We start from the raw sequence: 22,172 nt of genomic DNA, 5'->3' as shown, positions 1-22,172 counted from the left end.
GTAGGCTTGATGGGTCGCATGGCCTCATTCTGCACTGTCGGGATTTTTTTTTAAATGACGTTAATTGAGGGATCAATATTGGCCAGGGCACCAGCCTTCTCCGAAATGCAATCTTTTACATCCGTCCCCAAGGAAGGAGATGGGACCTCGGTTTGATCTCTCATCTGCAGATCACAGTGACAGAGCAGCACTCCCTCAGTACTGCACCGGGAGTGGCAACCTGAATGTGTGTGGCACAGTGGCACAGTGATTAGCACTGCACCAGGGACCCGGGTTCGATTCCAGCCTCGTGTCGCTGTCTGCGTGGAGTTTACACATTCTCACTGTGTCTGCGTGGGTTTCCTCTGGGTGCTCCGGTTTCCTCCCACAGTCCAAAGATGTACAGGTTAGGTTGATTGGCCATGCTAAATTGCCCCTTAGTGTCAGAGAGACTAGAAGGGTAAAGACATGGGGCTAGGGGGTCAGAAAGATTATAAATACGGGGATAGAATCTGGGTGGGGTTGTTGTTACGGTTGTAAATACGATTGTAAATATGGTTACAGGGATAGAATCTGGGTGGGGTTGTTGTTACGGTTGTAAATATGATTGTAAATACGGTTACAGGGATAGAATCTGGGTGGGATTGTTGTTGATGCAAGTTTGATAGGCCAAATGGCCTCCTTCTGCACTGTAGGAATCTATGATTCTATGTGTAGTCAGTTTAAGTAAAGGTGTATATAGTTCACCAACTACACCCTTCCTTCAGCTCTGGATTACTGACACTGAGTCGTCAGCTCATGTGTACAATGGCTTGGGATGTTTTATAGACCCAACGGGCACTATATCAATGCAGTTTGTCATTCTCCAAAGTAATCTGTTGGTTCGTAAACTGGGTATTATTCCCTCACCTCCCCCACCAACAGTGCGGTTATTTGTTAAAATCGGGGAGAGCAGGATGCTGAGGCAGCAGTCGTGACACATCCCAGCGAGAGGGAACCCCCGGTCACATGAATCACGCGGACTGAGGGTAAAAATAAACGCGGTGGCAGAGCGAGAAACGGCATCTGAGGAAGTGAGCCTTCCAAATATAACTGCCCTGGAGGACGGGTGGTAAAGGGGAAGTATTTGTGTCATTTCATCAGCTCTCTGTGATGCTGATTTAGTGGAAGTTTTTTGCGGTCGCAACAGTGTCAGAAATGACTGCGCTGCAGGCGCTCAGCAACCATGGAACCAGCAACCACGTGCACTTTCAAAAAGTGGAAGTCCCAGTCAGGGAACTCGTGCCGTACGTGGTCAGCAGAATAAAATTACACCAAAACCAAGAAAGGAAAGAAAAAGTGCAACTGGTCATTCTCAGATTGCCTCCACGCTGTCTCAGTTCCCTTTTCCCCTCAACCATAGAATTCTGAATGAGTCCATTTGGCCCATTGAGTCTGCACCGGCCCTCCGAAAGAGCACTCTACCTCGGCCCATTCCCCCAGCCCTAACCCTGCACAATTTGCCATGGCTAATCGTCCTAACCTATACATCTTTGGTCAGTAAGGAGCAAGTTAGCATGGTCACTCCATCTAACTGACACATCTTTGGACACTAAGGGGCAATTTAGCATGGCCAATTCACCTAACCTACACATCTTTGGACACTAAGGGACAACTTAGCGTAGCCAATTCATCTAACCTGCACATCTTTGGACCATGGGAGGAAACCGGAACACCCGGAGGAAACCCACACACGCTGGGAGAATGTGCAAACTCCATACAGTCATCCAAGGCTGGAATCGAATCCAGATCCCTGGAGCTGTGAGGCAGCAGTGCTATCTACTGTGCCATTGTGCCTCCCCTTGAGCTAGGTATTGGATACAAAAGGGTTTCAATGATAACATGCCTACTCAGATTAACAGCGAATTGCTTTCCTAGTTATTCCTATAATGCCTCATGCTGTTAATACATGCGCGGAGTTATTTCTACAGAATCAAATAGCACAGGACACCATTTGGCCCGCCATCTCTCCTTGTTAGAGCTCGTACTCTCACTTGCTTGTTCTCTCCTCCTGTCTTTCATTCCCTTCCCATATTCACCCAATCCCCTTTTGAAAGTTATTACTGAATCCCCTTCCCCTTTCCCTGTGAGGCAGTGGTTTCCAGACCAAAAAAATTCCCTGTGTAAACAAGATAAAGATCCCTTGCATCTGTGTTCTAGTTCCTCATTGCAGCGGCTGTGTTTATTATCATTGTTGAGGCTGCAAACCAACAAAGGACTCCCCACAAGACAAACATCACCGTTAAGAGCTGGGAATTTCCTCTGGTGACCTCAATTAGACTCACCCCCTCAACTAATATCAGCAGAGCCAAATTAACCGGTTATTTATCTTACAATAGTGGGAGACACCAGGTAGAGAGCACTTGCTGCTTTCGCCAGAGAACTGACACTCAACACAGCTCACAGTGTGAGATGTTTCAGTAATGTAAACATTCAGGTACACAACTCATTCACCCAGTGAAGTTTGCTGTCGGTTTTTATCACAGATGGTGCATGGTTTAGTGAACTCTTAATTTGTATGTAGGGAAAAGGGCAAAATTAGAAAAGAGATTGCCCCGAGACTTTCCCCTCTGATAGGAGACTTGTTGACGGAGTTCACACAAATTGCACCCATTCATAGCATGGGGGGGGTGGCACGATGGCACTGTGGTTAGCACTGCTGTCTCACAGCGCCAGGGATCCGAGTTCGATTCCTGGCTTGGGTCACTGTCTGTGTGGAGTCTGCACGTTCTCCCTGTATCTGCGTGGGTTTCCTCTGGATGCTCCAGTTTCCTCCCACAATTTGAAAAATGTGCTGGTCAGGTGCATTGGCCATGCTAAATTCCCCCTCTCTGTATCCGAACAGGCGCCAGAGTGTGGCAACTAGAGGATTTTCACAGTAATTTCATTGCAGTGTTAATGTAAGCTTACTTGTGACTAATAAATAAACCAACTTTATAAATACACCATTCTAACTAAAGATATATAGGAACATAGAATTAGGAACAGGAGTAGGCAAATTAGCCCTCCGAGCCTGTTCCGCCATTCAATCGGACAATGGCTGATCTCTCCTGGGTCTCAAATCCACCTGTTCCCCATATCCCCTTATCCCTTTTTTTATTAGAAATATATCGATCTTCTTTTTGAAACCATTCAATGGTTCGGGCACCACCCTGCTATGGGGGCAGCGAGTTCCGCAAACTCACCACCCTCTGCGAGAAGTAGTTCCTCTTCATCTCAGTGTTAAATCTACCACCTCTCAATCTATATCTGTGACTTTTTCTTTATTCATTTGTGGGACACGGGTGTCGCTGGCTGGGCCAGCATTTATTGCCCATCCCCAGTTGCCCTTGGAAGCCAGTTGAGTGTCAACCACATTGCTGTGGCTCTGGAGTCATGTGTAGGCCAGACCAGGGAAGGACGGCAGATTTCCTTCCCTAAAGGACATTAGTGAGTCAGATGGGTTTTTCCGACAATCAACAATGGTTTTATGGTCATCAGAATCTAGATGATCATGAAACCGTTGTGGATTGTCAGAAAAACCCATCTACTTCCCTTTAGGGAAGGAAATCTGATGTTCTTACCTGGTCTGGCCTACGTGTGACTCCATTCCCATTCTGAATTGGCCAATTAAGCCACTCAGTTCAAGGGCAACTATGTTTGGGTAGCAAATGCCAGGCTTGCCAGCATCGCCCACATTCCCATGAAAGAATACAAAGAACTGGAACCTGATGTGGCTAAAAGTTGAATCCATGTCCTCAATACTTAATTCTATCTCCAGCTAACAATAGTAGCAGGTCGAAGAGTTCTGAGTTAGCTGTTAGCCATTGAATAAAGAACAAAGAAAATTATAGCACAGGAACAGGCCCTTCGACCCTCCAAGCCTGCACTGACCATGCTGCCCGACTGAACTAAAACCCCCTACCCTTCCAGGGACCATATCCCTCTACTCCCATCCTATTCATGTAGTTGTCCAGACACCCCTTAAAGCTCACAATTGTATCTGCTCCCGGCATCGAGTTCCAGGCACCCACCACCCTCTGTGTAAAAAAAAAGTCCCTCGTACATCTCTTTTAAACTTTGCCCCTCGCACCTTAAACATATACCCTCTAGTAATTGAATCTTCCATCCTGGGAAAAAGTTTCTGACTGTCCACTCTGTCCCTGCCCCTCATAATCTTGTAGACTTCTACGCGCAACAAGTGCTCAGAACAAGCTGTGTCTTTTTGTCAAATGCTCCAGCACTGTGATATTCAAACCGGACGGAGGAGGCGAAACACAAACGCAACTGAGTGGCTCAGGCTTCAATGGGCTGGCCAGCGTGACTGTTCGGCCGTGGGGGGGAATCACACTCACTGCTCTATTTCCCTTGCAGAGCGCTGCGCAGGAGATTGGCGAGGAGACCGAAGATGGGGCCATCTACACGATAACGCTCAGGAAAGTTCAGGTGCATCAGGCAGCGAGCAAAGGGCAGCGATGGCTTGGGGTAAGCAATGGCCGGTCATGGACAAACCCTGCAGCACCGGGGGCGGGGGGGGGGAGACCTTCCTACTCCCGCACCTCGGCTTTCTCTTTCTTATGTTCCCCCCATTCCCATCACTGTCCTTACAATGCAGTTGACATTGTTTGTGTTAAATATTTTGACATCAAGGGGGAAATTTTCCCATCCTGCCTGCAACGGGGTGGAGGTGGGGGTGGGATTGGACCACAAAAGGCCTGTTGACCTTTCATGGGACTTTCCAGCCCTGGGGGTGGTGAGTGCGGCTGCAAAATCCTGTCCCAATCATAGAATCTGTACGGTGCAGAAGGAGGCCATTTGGCCCATTGAGCCTGCACCTATAACAATCCCACCCAAACCACATAACCCCACCTATTTACCCTGCCAATCCACCTGATACTAAGATGAAATTTAGCGTGGCCAATACACCGAACCCGCACAGCTCGGGACCCGAGGCCAGAATTGAACCCAAGTCCCTGGCGCTCTGAGGCATCAGTGCTAATCACTGTGCCACTCATGCCACCCAAGTCTAAGTAAAATTTGAGAGCTTTGAATGGACAGTGTTTCTGTAGCGCTTTGCAAAACATTGAGACCTCCTCAAGTGCTTTACCGCGAATCCAGTGCTTTATTTGACACCCTTGGAAGGTGGGAAATGTGGCAGCCAATTTATGCACTCCTAAGACAACAATCAAATCAGTGGCCAGATAGTCTATTTATGGCTGAGTTTGCGGAACAGACAATTGGAAAACTCCCCTTCCTTTTTCTGAATGGTTAAATCTAGCATGCCCTCCCGAGAATGCAAATGGTGCCTCCTTTTAACCTCTCAGCCAAAAAATGGCACCTCCAACACTGCAGCACTCCCACAGTACTGCGCTGGAGTGGGCAGCACGGTGGCACAGTGGTTGGCACTGCAGCTTCACAGTGCTAGGGACCCGTGTTCGATTCCCGGGTGAATGTCTGTGTGGAGTTTACACGTTCTCCCTGTGTTTGCGTGGGTTTCCTCCGGGTGCTCCGGTTTCCTCCCACAGTCCAAAGATACGCAGGTTAGGTTGATTGGCCGTGCTAAATTGATCCTAGTGTCACATGGACTAGCTAGGGTAAATGCACGGGGTTATGGGGAATAGGGCCTGGGTGGGATTGGGTTGGTGCAGACTCGATGGGCAGAATGGCCTCCTTCTGCACTGTAGGATTCTATGGAGTGTCGGCCTGTTGGTGCCACGATCCACATGTTAAAAACTGCCTGATAGTCCCAGCTAGAAATACACTGCTGATTAAGTAACCTTTCCATCCCACACAGACACATGTGGAAAGTCCCCAGATATGCTTCTGGCAGCTTTCCAAAGGTTCTGGGTGCTGGCACACGAGGCTTCATTGTGAGTGCCAGCAGGGTATCGGACCGTTCAGGAGTCCCGTTAATCAGTCCACACCTGCATTGGCGCGGGCATCTCAACACTAGGGGCATCACTGGATGGCAATCAGGAGTGGAATGGATGGATGGGCAGTTTTCATCCTCTACAACCTGGAGTTTCCTCCTAGAGTCCTAGAGCTTTACAGCAAGGAGAAAGGCCCTTCAGCCCATCATGACTGTGCCGGCCATCAAACACACATCTACCTAATCCCATTTGGTCCGTAGCTTTCTACACTATGGCTTTCAGTGCTCATCTAAATGTTGTGAATGTTCCCATCTCTATCACTCTTTCAGGCGCTGAGTTCCACATAGAACCCTAGAATCCCATCAATTCTCCACCTCACCTACACATCGTTGGACACTAAAGGGCAATTTATCATGGTCAATCTACCTAACCTACTCATCTTTGGATGCTAAGGGGCAATTTACCTTGACCAATCCACCTAGCCTACATATCTTTGGACACTAAAAGGCAATTTAGCATGGCCAATCCACCAAACTTGCACATCTTTGAACTATGGGAGGAAACCAGAGCATCTGGAGGAAACCCACACAAGAGAACATGCAAAATAGTGACCTGTGGCTGGAATTAAACCCAGGTCCCTGGTGCTGTGAGGCAGCAGTGGTCCCCTGCCACAGCCCACTGGGTGAAAAATGTCTCTCCTTCAATCCCCTCTAAATCTACTGCCCCTTGCATTAAATCTGGCTAGGACAATGCACGCATCAGAGTATTGCATGTGTGCGTGGGCTGTGTGTTCCCTGGTGACAGACCCATCCCCAATTGCTTTGAGGGAATAGTGGTCCGCAGGGAGTGCTGCAGTGTTAGAGGTGCCGTCTTTCGCTTAAGACGTTAAATCAAGGCCCCCTTCTTGCTTTCCAAAGAGTATGTGGGAGTTTCAGCAGTACAGTTGCAGAATAGAGTGCGAGAAACGTTCTTGGACAACTTTTAATCCTCCTACCCACACCTGAGACAATCTACCTGTTCATTATCCACACTCTGTGCGTGGGAGCTAGCTACACACAAATTGGCTGACGTGTTTCCAGTATTACAACAGTGAGTTCATTAATTGCCCCTTTAGCTGTTTGGCACTCGATGATGCCCTGTCTTACTACAGGGCCATTGGAGATTAGCTCCCTCAGAAACAGCAGAACATGAAGCCTTGTATTAGTTGCTAATATTCAACCACTCCCTGGATAAACTCACCTGAGTCATCGAGGGAGTTAGGCCGCTAATAATATTTTGTCTTTGCTTGTGCTGTGCAACAATGGACAAGGAACTCACGTTGTGCCAAACAACCAGAACAGCAGTGGGAACAATGTCCTCACTTTGTTTGCTTGTGAGTTTGGAAGCAGAATGTCCCGCCCCATAGTTAAGCTCCCTCTGAGCCTGGCAACCACCCAGGTCACCACCATGTGTGCTTTTCTTTCCCTCCCTTTTCCAGGTAGACAGTGAGTCAGCCATGAACCTGTACGAAACGTGTAAAGTGCGGACCATCAAAGCGGGGACGCTGGAGAAGCTCGTGGAGTACCTGGTGTCCGCCTTCAGAGGCAACGACTCCACCTACGTCACCATCTTCCTCTGCACTTACCGGGCCTTCGCGTCGACCAAACAGGTGCTGGACCTGCTGCTGAACAGGTAGGCGGATGCCAGACGCAGCAGATCGAACCTGCTAAGGAAATACTGAACAGCCGAGGCGCTTTAATCACTGAGAAAGGAGAACTAGGGGCCATCAATATAAGATCGCCATTAATAAATCCAAATTTCTTTACCCAGTGATATAGAGGCAAAATCCTGTGGATGCTGGAATCTGAAACGCAAACAGAAAATGCTGGAAAATCTCAGCAGGTCTGTGGGGAGGGAATAGAGCCAATGTTTCGAATGGCACAGCAAGCTCGAAGGGCCAAATGGCCTCCTCTTGCTCCTATCTTCTATGTTTCTTTGTTAAATAGGGTAATGGGGAGGTGGTATGGAGTTGGGGGGGATGGATTGTGGGGGGTTCATGACTGCTCAGTGTCCCTTTAGGTGTTCTCGTTTCTCCACTGAGACATGGCAATTTGGGTGATGGTACACTACACCCTGGGAATGTCATTGACCCCATATCCTGGACTAACTGACCCAGTTTGGTCCTGGGCTGAATTCTGAGACCTTTGGGCTCAGTACCATAATTGACCCAATACGAACCACACAGACCCCATTAGAAACCAGACTGATGGGATCAGAAACTCCACAATCCTTTCCTTCACTCCTCTGTGATAACCTCTCCCGTGTTTTACAGATATGGAAACGTACATCAGCTGAATGGAGATGTCTCCAAACTCACGCCAGAGGACAGGGTGGAATTGAAAAAGTAAGGGCTTCTTTCGTTGATAATTCTTGCAAAGAGTCATTGATGGTCAGAAAATTGGGTAACGAGGGTTCTGTGATGTGTTGCCTCCTCAAAGGGACGGTGCCACCAGGGTTGGGTTTTTCTTTCTGGGCGGCATGGTGGCGCAATGGTTAGTGCTGCTGCCTCACAGCGCCAGGGACCCAGGTTCGATTCCCAGCTTGGGTCACTGTCCGTGTGGAGCTTGCACATTCTCCCCGTGTCTGGGTGGGTTTCCTCCAGACGCTCCGGTTTCCTCCTACAGTCCAAAGATGTGCGGGTTAGGTGGATCGGCCATGCTAAGTTGCCCCTTAGTGTCAGGGAATTAGCTAAGGCAAATGCATAGGGTTATGGGGAGAGGGTCTGGGTGGATTTGTACTTAGTGTAGACTTGATGGGCCGAGTGGCCTCCTTCTGCACCGTGGGGATCCTAAGGCCTGTATATCATGCATTGTGCTGAAAGCTCTCATTCCTCTGCACATCTTCAGAGTGACAGAGGAAATCTGCCAGCACGATTTGACATTGGTAGCACACTTCACATAACTTTGGAAGCCCTTTGTATCTAATTAACCTTGGTAAAATAAATAAAGAATTACACATTATGGGCCTAAAGGTAAATAGATGGGTGTCCTGAAAATTACGGGGAGGCGATGGCCTAATAGTATTGTTGCCAGAAAATTAATCCAGAAACTCAACTAATGTTCTGGGGACCCGGGTTCGAATCCCGCCACGGCAGATGGTGGAATTTGAATTCAATAAAAAAAATCTGGAATTAAGAATCTACTGATGACCATGAAACCATTGTTGGAAAAACCCATCTGGTTCACTAATGTCCTTTTGTGAAGGAAATCTGCCGTCCTTACCTGGTCTGGCCTATGTGTGACTCCAGAACCACAGCAATGTGGTTGACCCTCAACTGCCCTCTTAAGTAGGGATGGGCAATAAATGCTGGCCAGCCAGCGACACCCATGTCCCGTGAATGAATAATTAAAAAAAAGTTGGGTTTTGTTTATCTTTGGGGCAGAAGGAAAGGCTGTAAGGTCTTCCTCAGGAGGTTTATGAGGGTAAGAGTGGACTATAGTCAGAGTGGAAGGGAAGTGCTTAGTGAGGGACTTCCTCCCTCTGTGCTGATGTCCGTATCTCCTGTACAGTCTCACCGTTGCCCCCGATACATTGGCAGACACGGTGCCCAATGCCCAGTTGGAATATTAGCAGAAACCATCGCGTCGATGAGTGTTCACGACCGTTCCACCCTCTTCTTTCAGCACCATTTCATCCATCCTTGGTGCCTGGCTTGATCAGTATTCGGAAGATTTCAGGAAACCACCAGATTACTCCTGCCTGAAGCATCTGTACACCTACATCCATCAGATGTTTCCGGGTTCCGACCTGCAACGTCGCGCCCACAACCTCCTCGGCACGTTCCAGAAGCACAAGGAACCAGAACCTGATCAGGATGGTAGGTCTCACTGGCCCCCCCCTCCAACTCCCGCTCCTCCCCTCCCCACCCCCACCCCATATACAGCATCCACACAACCCAAACTTAACACTGACCAAGATTCTCCAGCCTCCACCGTACCCCCCCAGCAATTTTCCAGCTGTCGAAGGCACTGCGCCATTTGCTGATGGCGGGATCCTCCAGTCCCGTCGTTGTCAATGGGACTGCACCGCCGGAGGGACTGGAGAATCCCGCCGGAGTGAAAGGCCGGAGAATTCGGCCACTGTCTCCAGCTCGGCGAATGGCATTCCTGCCTCTGAGTCACGAGGTTCCCACTCTGTGAAGTAACCAGGGCTGACCCTCCGAGGGAGTGCTGCACTGTCAGAGGTACTGTCTTTTTGGAGGTGATCTTAAACCAACAATCTGTCTTCCCAGGTGGGTGTAAAAGAATCCCACGCACCTGTTTGAAGCAGACTGGGAGAATTGTCTCCCTTGCCCTGACCAGTGCTTATCCCTCAGTCAACATCACGCATGATCAGATTGCAGTTTGTGGGATCTTGCTGTGTACACATTGATTGCTGCGTTTCCCACATTCCAGCAGCGACGGCTCTTCAGAAATACAGGGGGTTGCCTTGGTGAGATGCTGTGTCAGTGCAGACTTGATGGGCTGAATGGCCTCCTTTTGCACTGTAGGAATTCTATGATTCTAAATGGTTAGTCGGTGATGGAGCTGTCTGCTCTGCATCGTACAGACTCCCAAACACCTGAACAACCTGCATTTACATAGCCGCCTTTCCTACAGTAAAACATCCCATGATGGTGTGAGTTTCAAAAATACTGCCTTGGCAGCAGGATGAAACAAAGACAAGTTACCATGACAAATACCAAAAAACAAGATATGGTGACATATTGTGCTAATGAAGGAGCCAGTTTGCTATTGGATAATAAAGGGCAAAAAGCTATGCAGTGATTGGTGGACTATGTATGCAAATGAAGGATGGGAAGGTTGCTGTAAATAACTATAACTGATAATTATCCGTATTATCGGGGGGACCCCTAGCAGTGCTGAATGTGTGTTCTCCTTGCTAGCAAGTAATAAAAACTTGGAAGGTTGAGTGCTCTTAGTGCCTAGTGTTGTTTGTACCCAGGTACTCTACATTTGGCACCATGCCACAGGAGATTTTAGACCTTGAAACTTTCAAGGAGTGTTCCAAAGGAGGAAAGACAGCTCAAGGGAGAGAATTCCAGGGCCTCGGGGCTTAGGCAACTGAAGACACTAGCGGTGACGTGACGGAAATTGGGGGATTGGTCAAGAGGCCAGAGCAGGGGGACAGTCCGATGGTTCTCGAATGTGCGAGTGATGCGTGTGCGAGTGATGCGTGTGCGAGTCTCACCGATAGCTAAAGCTGCCCGTTTGTGTTGTTATAGCGACCGATCACAGCGGCTGCACATTCCCCATGCCGGAGGAGAACGGATTTGAAGATGGAAAGCCTGACTTCCTCTCCTTCGTGGCTAATGTGGTGGCTGAACAGTTCACGTTAATGGACGCGGTGAGTAACGCCAGAGGGCTCGCCGATTGATTCCGTAACGGAAAGACCTGAAAGGATGGAGCGAGGCATTGGGCCAACACTTCCTTCCGGAGCCCTCAGGGGAGGCTTGTTGTCCTCAGCCTTAGAGTGACTCCACTCAGATTGTGTCTCCATTCAGCTTCGGGCAGTTCTCTCTCTTTTCCGCCCAATTGGGTCAAATCCAATAGTAGCTCGTTTGTACGGCGAAAACTTTGGAATCTTTCCATGTGCGTGGATCACTCACAAATTCAAAAAAAATCAAAATTCTATGATCTATCTATTTGTCAAGTTTTCAGTTATAAGCTGAAAGATACGAGAGCAGAATTAGGCCATTCAGCCCATCAAGTCTGCTCTGCCATTCAATCATGGCTGATATGCTCCTCATCCCCATTTTCCTGCCGTCCCCCCGTAACCCTTCAACCCATTTTAATTTAGAAACCTGTCTAACTCCTCTTTAAACGTACTCACTGTCCCAGCACCCACCACGCTTTGGGGGAGTGAATTCCACAGAAGCAGTTTCTCCTCAACTCTGTTTTAAATTTGCTTCCGCTTATCCTAAGACTATGACCTCTCGTCCTAGAATGTCCCACAAGAGGAAGCATCTGTTCCATGTCTACTTTATCCAAACCTTTTATCATCTTATATATCTCAATCTGATCTCCCCTCCCCCTTTCTTCTGAATTCCAGGGAGTATAAAACTAAACTGAATAATGAGATTCTTATTTCTGTTACGCAGGAATTGTTCAAGAAAGTCGTTCCGTATCACTGCCTGGGGAGCATCTGGTCCCAGAGAGACAAGAAAGGGAAAGAACATTTGGCGCCCACAATTCGTGCCACCGTGACGCAGTTTAACCGAGTTACAAACTGCGTCATTGCAACCTGTTTGAGCGACAAGACCCTGAAACCTCAACAGAGAGCCAAGGTCATTGAGAGATGGATTGAGGTGGCCAGGGTAAGTAAGCAATTGGGTCTACTCAGCGGAAAATGCATGCAGTAACAGTCCAGTTGGAGCTTAAGGCGTACTACACCACAATAAGAGCCTCAAGCCTAATATATCACAGTAGGAGCCTAAAGGCCTAATACATCACTGTTGGAGCCTAAGGCCTAATACAGCACAGTGGGACCCTGAGGCCTACTACATCACAGTAGGAGCCTAAGGCGTACTACATCACAGTAGGAACCTAAGGCGTACTACATCACAGTAGGAACCTAAGGCCTACTACATCACTGTAGGAGCCTAAGGCCTAATACGCACTGTAGGAGCCTATGGTTTAAAATCCACTCTTCACCTCCAATTAAAGACTCTACACTACGCGGACCGTCTTGGTTCAGGAAGGCAGCTCACCATCATCTTCTCAAGGGGCAATTAGGGATGGGCATAAAACACTGGCCCAGCCAGTGGTGTCCACATCCCATGAAAGAATGAAGACTGATAAACAGAAGAGAAAATAGTACCATGTTTTTAAGCACTTGTTTATTTTTACCCTGGATCTTGCTCAAAGGAATGTCCTACAGATTAATCTTTGATTATCGGAGACTCCAGGGAAATGTTAAAGACTTGGCAACTCCAGCAGGAGCTCAGTATTCTGTATTTAGTTAGCTGGAAAGCTAGACAAGAAATTCCTTGAAAAAAGTAAGAGATGGAAGACCCCGCGTTTCTCCACCTGGATTTCCTCTGGGTGCTCTGGTTTCCTCCCACACTCCCAAAAAGTGTGTAGGTTAGATGGAATATCTGTGTGGGGTTACGGGGATACGGCATGGAAGAGGGCCTGGGTAAGATACCTTGTCAGAGAGTTGGTGTAAACTCAATGGGCCGAATGGCCTCTTCTGCACTGTAGGGATTCTAAAACCTCCCCCCCGCTCTTCCTCATCAGCAATTTTTCTTCCTTCTTTGCCACAGGAGTGCCGAATCTTCAAAAACTTCTCCTCGTTACGAGCCATTCTCTCCGCCTTACAATGCAACTCGGTCCACAGGCTGAGAAAGAGCTGGGATGAAGTCTCGAGGTAGGAGCGAGATTGAAGATGTCACTGTTACTTATTTTTGTTTTTCCTTCCTGGTTTTCCCTCTCCGTTCTGGGGGTGCTGATCCTGATTTGATTTGATTTATTATTGTCACACGTATTAGTGTACGGTGAAAAGTATTGTTTCTTGCGCGCTTTACGGATAAAGCATACCGTTCATAGAGAAGGAAAGGAGAGGGTGCAGAATGTAGTGTTACAGTTATAGCTAGGGTGTAGAGAAAGATCAACTTAAGGCGAGGTAGGCCCACTCAAAAGTCTGATGGCAGCAGGGAAGAAGCTGTTCTTGAGGCGGCTGGTACGTGACCTCAGAGTTTTATATCTTTTCCTGACAGAAGAAGGTGGAAGAGAGAATGTCCGGGGTGCGTGAGGTCCTTGATTATGCTGGCTGCTTTGCCGAGGCAGCAGGAAGTGTACTCAGAGTCAATGGATGGGAGGCTGGTCTGTGTGATGGACTGGGCTTCATTCACAACCTTTTGAAGTTTCTTGAGGTCTTGGTGTGCTTTATTCGGCTAAATCCCCTCACCCCTGCCTTTATTCATATTCAATCTAATCGTAAGGGGAAGTGTCTATGGAATGGGACTGTCACTGGGCCAGAGGTCTGGGCCAATGGACCAAAGACACAGGTTTAAACCCCATTGTGGAAACCCTAATTTGAATTATTAATCTGCAATATAAAGCTACCCTCAGTAATGGTGACCATGAAACTACCATTGATTATTTATGAAAACCCATCTGCTTCTTTAATTTCCTTTTTAGGGAAGGAAATCTGCTTTCTTCCTGGCTTGGGTCACTGTCTGTGTGGAGTCTGCACATTCTCCCCATGTCTGCGTGGGTTTCCTCTGGGTGCTCCTGTTTCCTCCCACAGCACAAAAGACGTGCTGGTTAGGTGCATTGGCCGTGCTAAATTCTCCCATAGTGTACCCGAACAGGCCCTGGAGTATGGTGACTAGGGGATTTTCACAGTAACTTCATTGCAGTGTTGATGTAAACCTACTTTTGAAACTAATAAATAAACTTTAAAACTTTAGCTTTAGATTTTTGCAAATCACTTCATATCTGTGCCATCTCATTCCCGACCCTTTTGCGAGCAGGAATAGTTTATCCCCATCTACCTTGTCCAGCCCCCTCAAGATTTTGAACATCTCCATCAAATCTCTTCCTAACCTCCTTCTCTCCAAGAAGAACAACCCCAGCCTCTCCAGTCTATCCTCATAACTGAGTTTCTCATCCTTGAAACCATTCTTGTAAACCTCTTCTGCACTCTCTCCGATGCATTCAAGCCCTTCCTGTGGTGTGGCTCCCAAAACTGTATACACAACGTTCCAGCTGTAGTCTAACTAGTGTCTTGCAGAGGTTCAGCCTAATCCCCAAACAGGCCAACCAACCAGCAGTTTTAAACTTGTCAGCAGAACGCAGGCATTGGTGCTTTAATGGTTTTCATGGAAACAGATTAGACCAAAGGTCAGGCATCCGTTGTGGTTTATAATGTGACACATGCAGTATTATATAATGAAGGAGATGGTTACACTGTGTAGTTCCCCAGCTGCCCATGAAAATAAACTGAATGAGGCAATGGACAAGTTGAAAATAGGTCTGTGGCACCTGGGGACAGCAGTTAGCACTGCTGCCTCACAGTGCCAGGGACACTGCTTCGATTCTGGCCTTGGGTAACTGTCTGTGTGGAGTTTGCAAGTTCTCCCCGTGTCTGCATGGGTTTCCTTCGGGTGCTCCGATTTCTTTCCACAGTCTGAAGATGTGCGGGTTAGATGGATTGGCCGTGCTAAATTGCCCCTTAGTGTCCAAAGATGTGCAGGTTAGGTAGATTAGCCATGGTAAATTGCCCCTTAGTGTCCAAAGATGTGCAGGTTAGGTAGATTGGCCATGGTAAATTGCCTCTTAGTGTCCAAAGATGTGCAGGTTAGGTGGATTGGCCGTGCTAAATTGCCCCTTAATGTCCAAAGATATGCAGATTAGGTGGATTGGCCATGATAAATTATCCCTTAGCATCCCAAGATGCGCAGGGCAGGTGGATTAGCCATGCTAAATTGCCTCTTTGTGCCCAAAGATCTGTAGGTTAGGAGGTTTATCTTGCTAAATGTGTGAGATTATGGGGATAGGGCCTGGGTAAGATTAAAAAAAAAAGGTGGGTTGGTACATACCTGATGGGCTGAATGACCTCTTCTCATTGTGAGAATGATTGTATCTTGTACGTATGCTGGGTCCTCAGGCTGGGTGTAGGATAGTCCCACAATCTCTTTGCCTGCTATAATGAATTGATGGATCTGTCATTGTTAACAGTTTTGCTGTGAGAATGGTGTTGTTTTTTAATATTTTGTCCCTTTGATTGTGATTTCACAGAGAGAACTTCCGGATATTCCAGGAATTGTCGGAAATCTTCTCCGATGACAACAACCACTCCCTGAGCCGTGAACTCCTCATCAAGGTGAGAGCTTGTCGTGTGACTTGTGGCACGGTGGCACAGTGATTAGCACTGCTGCCTCACAGCGCCAGGGAGCCGGGTTGGACTCCTGTCTTGGGTCACTGTCTATGTGGAGTGTGCACATTCTCCCCGTGTCTGCGAGGGTTTCCTCGGGTGCTCCAGTTTCCTCCCACAGTCCAGCGATGTGTCGGTTAGGTTGATTGGCCATGCTAAGTTGACCCTTAGAGTCGTAGAAACCCTACAGTACAGAAGGTGACCATTCGGCCCATTGAGTCTTCTCCCACCATCATCCAACCTAGGCCCTATCCCCATAACCCCATGCATTTACCCTAGCTAGTTCCCCCTGAGGTCGAGGGGCAATTTAGCATGGCCAATCCACCTAGTCTGCACATCTTTGGACAGAGGGGAGTAGCAGGGTAAATAATGGGTTATGGGGATAGGGGCCTGGGTGGGATTGTTGTCGGTGCAGGCTTGATGGACTGAATGGCCTCTTACTGCACTGTTGGAATTCTATGATTCAAAGTGCAAGCTGTTGTTGAACTTGTAGAGGATTATCACTGAACAGAAGTGACAACAGCCTTTGGTGCAAAGTCATCTTAAGAGCCTCAGCAAGAAGATTACCAGCGAGAATGAAGAACATCTGGCCTCAGTCATGTTTTTAATAATAAAACCATCTTGCAGAAAGCTCCAGGGTATAGAATGACCAATTTACAGCGAAGCACAAGACCTAAAATGTGGTTAGAAATGAAGGTGACTCAGATTCTTGGAACTAGCTGTACGGTCAATGTTTTTGAGCTTGTCGTTGATCAGAGTGGCGATCAGATGGCAGGATGTGGTCGGACGCCCAGTGTTCGACTAATGACTTTTGCAGACACGTTTCTGCGCTCTTGCAGACACCTCTCCTGGGGCTTGCTCTCCTGTAGGCGTCCAATTGGCCGCCCGTGTGTCAAACACAGACTCTGAAATGGGTTTTCCTCTCAGCGGAGGAGTTTACAATCAGAGCCCAGTTCCTGGCAACCCTCCCCCGTGCTCCCCCCCCCTCCATAACTCTGCAAAGAGGGAAAATTCGCACCACCACAGACTTTTGATTGTTACTCAATAGTGGTCTCCTAGCCCAATCCCAGTCGCCATCCACCGCGCCCCCCCCACCCCCACACTGGTCAACCACCCCACCCCCCCAACCACCCCACCCCCATACTGGTCAACCACCCCACCCATGAGCATCGCTGCTCAGTTACCTTTGCACACAGTGAGGTTTGCAAGGTCAGTGGAGAGCCAGGTTTGTGGTGCTGTTTTCCAAATTGTCGAGTGAGTGATGAAGCGACTTTTAAGGGTCGTCTTTGACAAATACATGAATAGGGATTGGGAATTAGGGGGATACGGTCCCCGGAAGGATAGGGGGTTTTAGCCCAGTCGGGCAGCATGGTCAGTGCAGAGGGCCGAAGGGCCTGTTCCTGTGCTGTAATTTTCTTTGTCCTTTGAAATGGAGAGTGTCTCATTGCCCTTACATCTCTCCCATTTGGTTTGATTTATTATTGTCACGTGTATTGGTATACAGTGAAAAGTATTGTTTCTTGTGCCCTATACAGACAAAGCATACCGTTCATAAAGAAGGAAAGGAGAGAGTGCAGAATGTAGTGTTATAGTCATAGCTAGGGTGTAGAGAAAGATCAAATTAATTTGAGGTGGGTCCATTCTTGACGGCAGCAGGGAAGAAGCTGTTCTCGAGTCGGTTGGTACGTGACCTCAGATTTTTGTATCTTCTTCCTGTCAAAAGAAGAGAGAATGTCCCCCAGGATGCGTGGGGTCATTAATTAAAGCTGGCTGTTTCTCCAAGGCCGCAGGAAGTGTAGACAGAGTCAATGGATGGGAGGCTGGTTTGAATGATGGATTGGGCTACATTCACAACCCTTTGTAGTTACTTGCGGTCATGGGCAGAGCAGGAGCTATACCAAGCTGTGATACAACCAGAAAGAATGCTTTCTATAGTGCAGTCCTGGAGAGTCAGGTACAGGGTAGCATGTTAAATCAGAGGCGTAGGAAGGAAATTGAAAAGGTGGGGGTGGGGTGCAGGGGGTGGGGTGGCGGCAGTGTTATGGGGGGAGGTCAGTGGTTAAAGGCACAATCAAGTGTGACATTGAGTCACATCAAAGATAGGGTACATGCAGTTAATACCTGCCCTGTGTTCAGTTAACCGATCTTGGGCGGCAGGGTAGCACAGTGGTTAGCCCTGCTGCCTCACAGTGCCAGGCACCTAGGTTCAATTCCAGCCTCGGGTCACTGCCTGTGCAGAGTTTGCACATTCTCCCCGTGTCTGCGTGGGTTTCCTCCGGGTGCTCCAGTTTCCTCCCAGGTTAGGTGGATTGGCCATGATAAATGGACCCTAGTGTCAGGGGACTAGCTAGGGTAAATATGTGAGTTTACAGGAATAGGGCGGGATTTTGGTTGGTACAGACTCGATGGTCCGAATGGCCTCCTTCTGTAGGATTCTATGATTCAACAAGGGGCTGTCGCTTCTTCTTGGGGCAGAGGAAAGGGGAGAGATTCAGCAGAGAAACATTGTTTAGAAGAAAAACGTGAGGGGAATTTCTTTGGAGGGGATTATCTAGGGTGTTGCCTGGTAACCATAGGGGAGGAGTCGGTGTGCAGTAATCCCCTGAGCAAATACACGGGGTGAGAGGGAGATTCCAGTGCCCTATTTCCTAATGCAGCAACCTGCGTCCCCGCCTGTGTGTGAGTGTGATATACAGTGTGAGGGAAAGCCCTAATCTGATCATTTCCTTCAGTGAACAACAAAATGGTGGCAATTAAAGGTTTTAAAAATATTTCCCTTTTGTTCAAGACTCTGGGCAGCTGCCTAGAGGTTAGTGAGAGGGACTCGCCCTCACTGTCACCCAATACTGGCATGTTGTGTGTGTCCCTGTGTATGTGTGTGTGTGGGCACGTGAGTGGGCGTGTGTGTGTGGGTGCATATATGTCCCTATTTGGGAGTGTGTGTCCATGTGTGGGTGTATGTGGGCACATGTTTGTCCCTGTGTGGGTATGTGTGAGCACGTGTGGGTGCATCTTTTCGGGTGTGTGCTTTTCAGTGTCCTTGTGTGTGTGCATGTATGTGTGTGGGCGGGTGGATGCGTGTATATGTGCGTGTGTGTGGGCAAGTGTATGTGAGCATGTATGTGTGTGTCCCTGTGTGTGTGGGGGTTGTGCGTGTCTGTGTGCGTATCTGTCTGTGTATGTGTGTCCCTGTGTGTGGGCTAGGGTCTGGATCAAGCTCAATATTCATGGTCTTATTCTCAGATAGCCGCATGATATCAACATTGACAGCCTGAACTTGTAGGATCTGAAGAAATAGGAGCTGGAAGAGACCGTGCATCATTTAACAGGATGGCGTCTCTGTGGGTTTCCTCTAGTTTCCTCCCACAGTCCAAGATATACGGTTAGGTGGATTGGCCACGCTCAATTGGTAGGTTAGAGGGATTAGTGGGATAAATGTGTCCTAAAATAAGGGGTGAAATGGAGAGTCGGTGTAGATTCGATGGGCCGAATAGCCTCCTTCTGCTCTGTAGGGATTCTATGACTAATCTACCCAAGCTCCACCTTCCTGCCCTATCCCCATACCCCTCGATGCCCTCAATACCCAAACATCTATCACCCCCTGTCTTAAATGTACTCAGAAACTGAGTATCCACAGCCCTCTGAGCCAGAGAATTCCGAATATTCACTACACTCGGAGAGAAGGAGGGCAGGATTTTCCAGTCCTGGGACCGCTAACTCCCAGCCTCCGTCAATGGACCATCAAATTATCTATCCTGCTCGTGGCGATTCCTGAGGCGGGTAAGACTGGAATATGGAGGTGCACGATTCCCCGTGTGGACTCGGATAGTCAAACTCATTCCCAGCCCAAAGGCACCAGCGGAGCCAGTGAAACACAGTCAGGAGCGGGAAGCCTGGCCAATATCTCCCTCAGTATTAGGACGCATGGACAAAGACCTGGTTAAAGAGATAGCTTTAAGGGAATGTCTTGAAGGAGCAGAGATTAGGAGATGGAACTACAAAGTCAAAGTCAGCCTTACAGCGCAGAAGGAAGTTCTTTGGCCCATTGAGTCGATGTTAGCCATCATATGCCTATCCATTCTCATCGAATCCCTACAGTGCAAAAGGAGGCCATTTGGCCCATTGAGTCTGCACTGACCACCATCCCACCCAATCCCTATCCCCATATTTACCCAACTAACCCCCTGATACTAAGGGTCAATTTACCATGGCCAATCAACCGAACCAGCACGTCTTCTGGACTGTGGGAGGAAACCGGAGGAAACCCACGCAGACAGTGACCCGAGGCTGGAATTGAACCCGGGTCCCTGACGCTGTGAGGCAGCGGTGCTCACCACCGTGCCACCCCAATGAGTAGAACTTCTGTCTCCAAGTTTCAAGTTTGCGAGTTCATTGACTCACTCCAGAGACTTGAGTTCAAAATCTCAGGTCTGCTGCGTGGCTGTGGAAGGCGTTGTATAAATGCGAGTTTATTTTCTTGCGACGGTTGCCGGGGTTACCGATAGATTTATCTCCTTTGTTTACATCCCAGGCAAAATGTCATTGTCAGGCACTGTGCTGCCACCTATAGGAATGGCCTGGTTTTGCAGCTGGGGGGGAGAATGTCTTCATGCAATGTGGGTCCCTGTGCCTGGGTATTCACTGTGCTTGTGCTTTGTGTTTTATCTCCGAAACTCTAGGAGGGAACATCAAAGTTCGCCACACTCGATATCAACCCAAAGAGGGCTCAGAAGCGACAGCAGCACCAGAAGGAAATGGTAGGTCCACCTTCGGGGTCTGCTTGTGGGCTACATGGCAAATCAACGGCTGTACCAGCTACAGTTAGCTTTTAATTGGTTAAAACCACTGTTAAATAAAGTCTGAAAAAGAGACAAACTATTTTTAGATTGTCTGTGGGAACTATCAGATGTTTGCTCTGTACACAGTAGGCCAGAGCACCTCCCAGCAATTGGTAGATAATGGCCATTGATTCTCCTGCTAGTCACTCAAAATTATATTTCCTTCACTAAAAAAATCTCCATAAGCTGAACCAAACAGAATGGGAATTCAGCAGCAACTGGGGAATCTGAATTAGAATAAAGCAACTTTGGATGACAAGGAGGGAAGACAGTGAGTACATTATTACTCGAGATTCCATTAATCTTGTGCCTTTCCACAATTTTGCTTTGGAGGTTACAGAGTCATAGGATCCCGACAGTGCAGAAAGAGGCCATTCAGCCCATCGAATCTGCAACTGACAACAATCCTACCCAGGCCCTATCTCTGTAACCCCTCATATTTAGCCCACCAATCCTTCTATCCGACACATCCCGGGACACTAAAGTGCAATTTGGCCAATCTACCTAACCCGCACATCTTTGGACTGTGGGAGGAAACCGGAGCACCTGGAGGAGGTGAGGAAAATGTACAAACCCCACACAGACAGTGACCTGAGGCTGGAATTGAACCCAGGTCCTTGGTGCTATTTTCTGGCGCCAGAACCCTGGAGCTTAAGCTTGAAGTCTTGGAGACTCCAGAATGTTCCTGGTGTTTTGGCAACCCCACTCTCCCTGCCCTCCTTCACGGTGCTCTGCCTGCCTTGCCGTGATTTGCCACAACTTCATCGTATCTGGACTGACTAACCCACACTCACCCTAACTCCTAAGAGCCAACCTTTGCTTAGATAGGTAGGGAATTAAGGAAGATCTTTAGACAGCACCTCCCAAACACACAACCACTACCATCTCGAAGAGCCAGGGCAGCAGATACATGAGAACGCCACCACCTGCAAGTTCCCCTCCAAGCCGCTCACCATCCTGATTTGGAAATATATCGCTGTTCCTTCACAGTCACTCAGTCAAAATCCTGGAATTCCTTCCCTAATGGCATTGTGCGTCAACCCACAGCATGTGCTCTGCAGCGATTCAAAAAGGCAGCTCACTGCCACCTTCTCAGGCTCAACTCCAGCCTCTGGTCACTGCCTGTGTGGAATCTACTCGATCTCCCCATGTCTGCGTGGGTTTCCTCCGGGTGCTCCAGTTTCCTACCACAGTCCAAAGATGTGCAGGTTAGGTGGAATGGCCGTGCTAAATTGACCCTTAGTGTCAGGGAGATTAGCAGGATAAATGCGCGCGTTTGCGGGAATGGGGCCTGTGTGGAATTGTGGTTGGTACAGACTTGCTGGGCTGAATGGCCTTTTTCTTTACAGAGAGTCACAGAGGTTTACAGCATGGAAACAGGCCCTTTGGCCCAACTTGTCCATCCGCCCTTTTTTTTAAAACCCCGAAGCTAGCCCCAATTGCCTGCATTTGGCCCATATCCCTCTATACCCGTCTTACCCATGTAACTGTCTAAAATGCTTTTTAAAAGACAAAATTGTACCCGCCTCTACTACTACCTCTGTAGGGA

The 22,172-nt window shown here is 48.3% G+C and overlaps 1 protein-coding gene across 3 annotated transcripts in view; it reads left to right on the top strand.

The window, feature by feature from the left end:
- Positions 1 to 22,172, top strand: part of LOC145358428 (ral guanine nucleotide dissociation stimulator-like) — a 160,531-nt gene that overhangs the window by 126,249 nt on the left and 12,110 nt on the right. For all 3 annotated transcript variants that reach the window (XM_080212498.1, XM_080212499.1, XM_080212497.1), the window contains exons 2-10: positions 4,372 to 4,482; positions 7,345 to 7,538; positions 8,179 to 8,250; positions 9,530 to 9,723; positions 11,131 to 11,252; positions 12,007 to 12,222; positions 13,171 to 13,274; positions 15,650 to 15,734; positions 20,465 to 20,542. In XM_080212498.1, the coding sequence (XP_080068624.1) occupies positions 4,372 to 4,482; positions 7,345 to 7,538; positions 8,179 to 8,250; positions 9,530 to 9,723; positions 11,131 to 11,252; positions 12,007 to 12,222; positions 13,171 to 13,274; positions 15,650 to 15,734; positions 20,465 to 20,542 (1,176 nt within the window). The remainder of the gene's footprint in view (positions 1 to 4,371; positions 4,483 to 7,344; positions 7,539 to 8,178; positions 8,251 to 9,529; positions 9,724 to 11,130; positions 11,253 to 12,006; positions 12,223 to 13,170; positions 13,275 to 15,649; positions 15,735 to 20,464; positions 20,543 to 22,172) is intronic.

This window comes from Carcharhinus amblyrhynchos, chromosome 25, assembly GCF_965287045.1.
Source record: "Carcharhinus amblyrhynchos chromosome 25, sCarAmb.v2.hapA, whole genome shotgun sequence".
NCBI lineage: Eukaryota > Metazoa > Chordata > Chondrichthyes > Carcharhiniformes > Carcharhinidae > Carcharhinus > Carcharhinus amblyrhynchos.
Note: the sequence above shows the minus strand (reverse complement) of the source record. Positions and strands in the feature narration are given on the sequence as shown.